This window comes from Artemia franciscana, chromosome 3, assembly GCF_032884065.1.
Source record: "Artemia franciscana chromosome 3, ASM3288406v1, whole genome shotgun sequence".
Classification (NCBI taxonomy): Eukaryota; Metazoa; Arthropoda; class Branchiopoda; order Anostraca; family Artemiidae; genus Artemia; species Artemia franciscana.
The window spans coordinates 30,763,743-30,765,499 of NC_088865.1; the positions used below are offsets into that span (position 1 = coordinate 30,763,743).

Here is a 1,757-nt window from a genome sequence, read left to right on the forward strand (position 1 = left end):
GAATCTCCGGCTCTGGCTCTATAGTTATAACGGCTCCTGAAACACTACATCAGTTCCACTTTTGCTATTCCGGAGTAGAAGATAATTCAGGACTCCACGTAGTTGGTTTCATCATGAGCCAAAGAATCAGAAACGCTCTCCTAGAATGGAACACCAGTCTCTTGTAGACTTGCTAGAATCAGACTAAAAGGAAACCCTGCAAATGTGTCAATAATTTCTACCTATGCCCCCACCCGTGACGCTTTTGAAACGACCAAGGATAATTCCTACGGCGAACTGCAGCAGCTGTCTTCTTCTATAGCTGCACGTGATTACTTGATTGTTGCTGGAGACTTCAAATCCTAAATCCTGGGAAAATTTGGACAGGGTAACAGATGCGAGAATGGGCAAAGGCTGGTAAACTACGCCTTGATGAACCACCTTGTTATCACCAATACCATATTTCAGCACAAACCTAGCCACTTCTTAACTTGGCATTCAAATGACGGTGTCACTAAGGCCAAAATTGACTTCATTCTCGTACGCCAGCGCTGGAGAAGCTCCGTGCAGGACTCTCGCTCTTACAACGGCGCGGACACAGGCTCACAGTCTGGGTCTGTCCACCAGCTCGTTGCAGCAAAAATTTTGCTAAGTCTTGCAACTCGAAGAAAACACAAGCCCAAGGCCGGCTTCGATATCGGTAAACTCCAAGACAAAGAAGTGCGACAGGCCCTCAACTTGGAACTGTCTAACCGGTTTGACGCCCTCAGCTCTGATGAAAACCCAACCCCCGATAAAAGATGGGAGATCTTTAAAACCGTGATGACAGAGACTGCCGATGAGATCCTAGGCCGAGCAAAAATCAAACGACAACACTGGATAACCGCTAGGACCCTGTCAATAGTCGGTGAGCGAAGACAAAAGATGGGCGGCCCTAAAGAAGAAGCAAAGGAGTTACGCAGACAGGTAAAACGTTCAAATCGTCTGGACCGCCGCCAAATGTGGGAAGATACTGCCGAGTCGTTAGAGAAAGCAGCACGCTTACATGACACCCTCAAGCTTTACCAGATCCTGAAGGAATCCGTTGGTAAGAAAGCTGCTGTCTCAGAAATAGTCAAAAACAGATCAGGAAAAATCATTAGTTGTCAGAAGGAACGCTCAGCAAGATGGAAGGATCACTTTCAGTTCCTCCTAAACCCATCCCCTTCATCTGCTCATGATGCCTTCCCACCTTCCGTCTCTAAAGAGCCTTACGATATCGAGCTGGATACACCGACCAGAGCCGAAAAACTAAAAGCGATCAAGACCCTAAAAAACCACAAAGCCCCAGGTGAAGACGGCCTCCCCCCGGAACTATACAAACAATGCCCTGAGGTCACTGCTGAACAGCTCCATGGCATTCTCGAAGAAGTGTAGAGGACCAACACTTTTCCAAAAGATTCTCTTTTCCTTTCTATAAGAAAGGAGACTAAACTGAATGCAAAAATTACCGCGGAATAACTCTCATAGACATTGCAGTCAAAATATTCGGGGTAATTCTCTTGAACCGCTTCAAAGGGGCAAGGGAGGAAAGAACTCGAGGAAATCAAGCCGGCTTTCGACTAGGTAGAGGCTGTACTGATAATATCTTCGCCTTTCGTCTCATTATCCAGCAGATTGAAAGGTACAGCCTATCCCTGATCTTGATGTTCCTGGACTTCATTGCCGCCTTCGACTCTGTCACCCACCAGAAACTTTGGAAGATCCTAGAGAATGACGTAATGCCGCTGAAGTTTGTT

The 1,757-nt window shown here is 46.7% G+C and overlaps 1 protein-coding gene across 1 annotated transcript; it reads left to right on the forward strand.

Annotated features, from left to right (window-relative positions):
- Nucleotides 1–411: 411 nt before the first annotated feature.
- On the forward strand, nucleotides 412–1,395 carry LOC136025519 (uncharacterized). Its single transcript, XM_065701550.1, has one exon. It carries the CDS (start codon nucleotides 412–414, stop codon nucleotides 1,393–1,395), a length of 984 nt encoding a protein of 327 aa, XP_065557622.1.
- The last annotated feature ends 362 nt before the right edge of the window (nucleotides 1,396–1,757 follow it).

Excerpts from the sequence above, each read along its gene's own strand:
- LOC136025519 (XM_065701550.1), top strand. The coding sequence starts at position 412 with ATGAACCACCTTGTTATCACCAATACCATATTTCAGCACAAACCTAGC.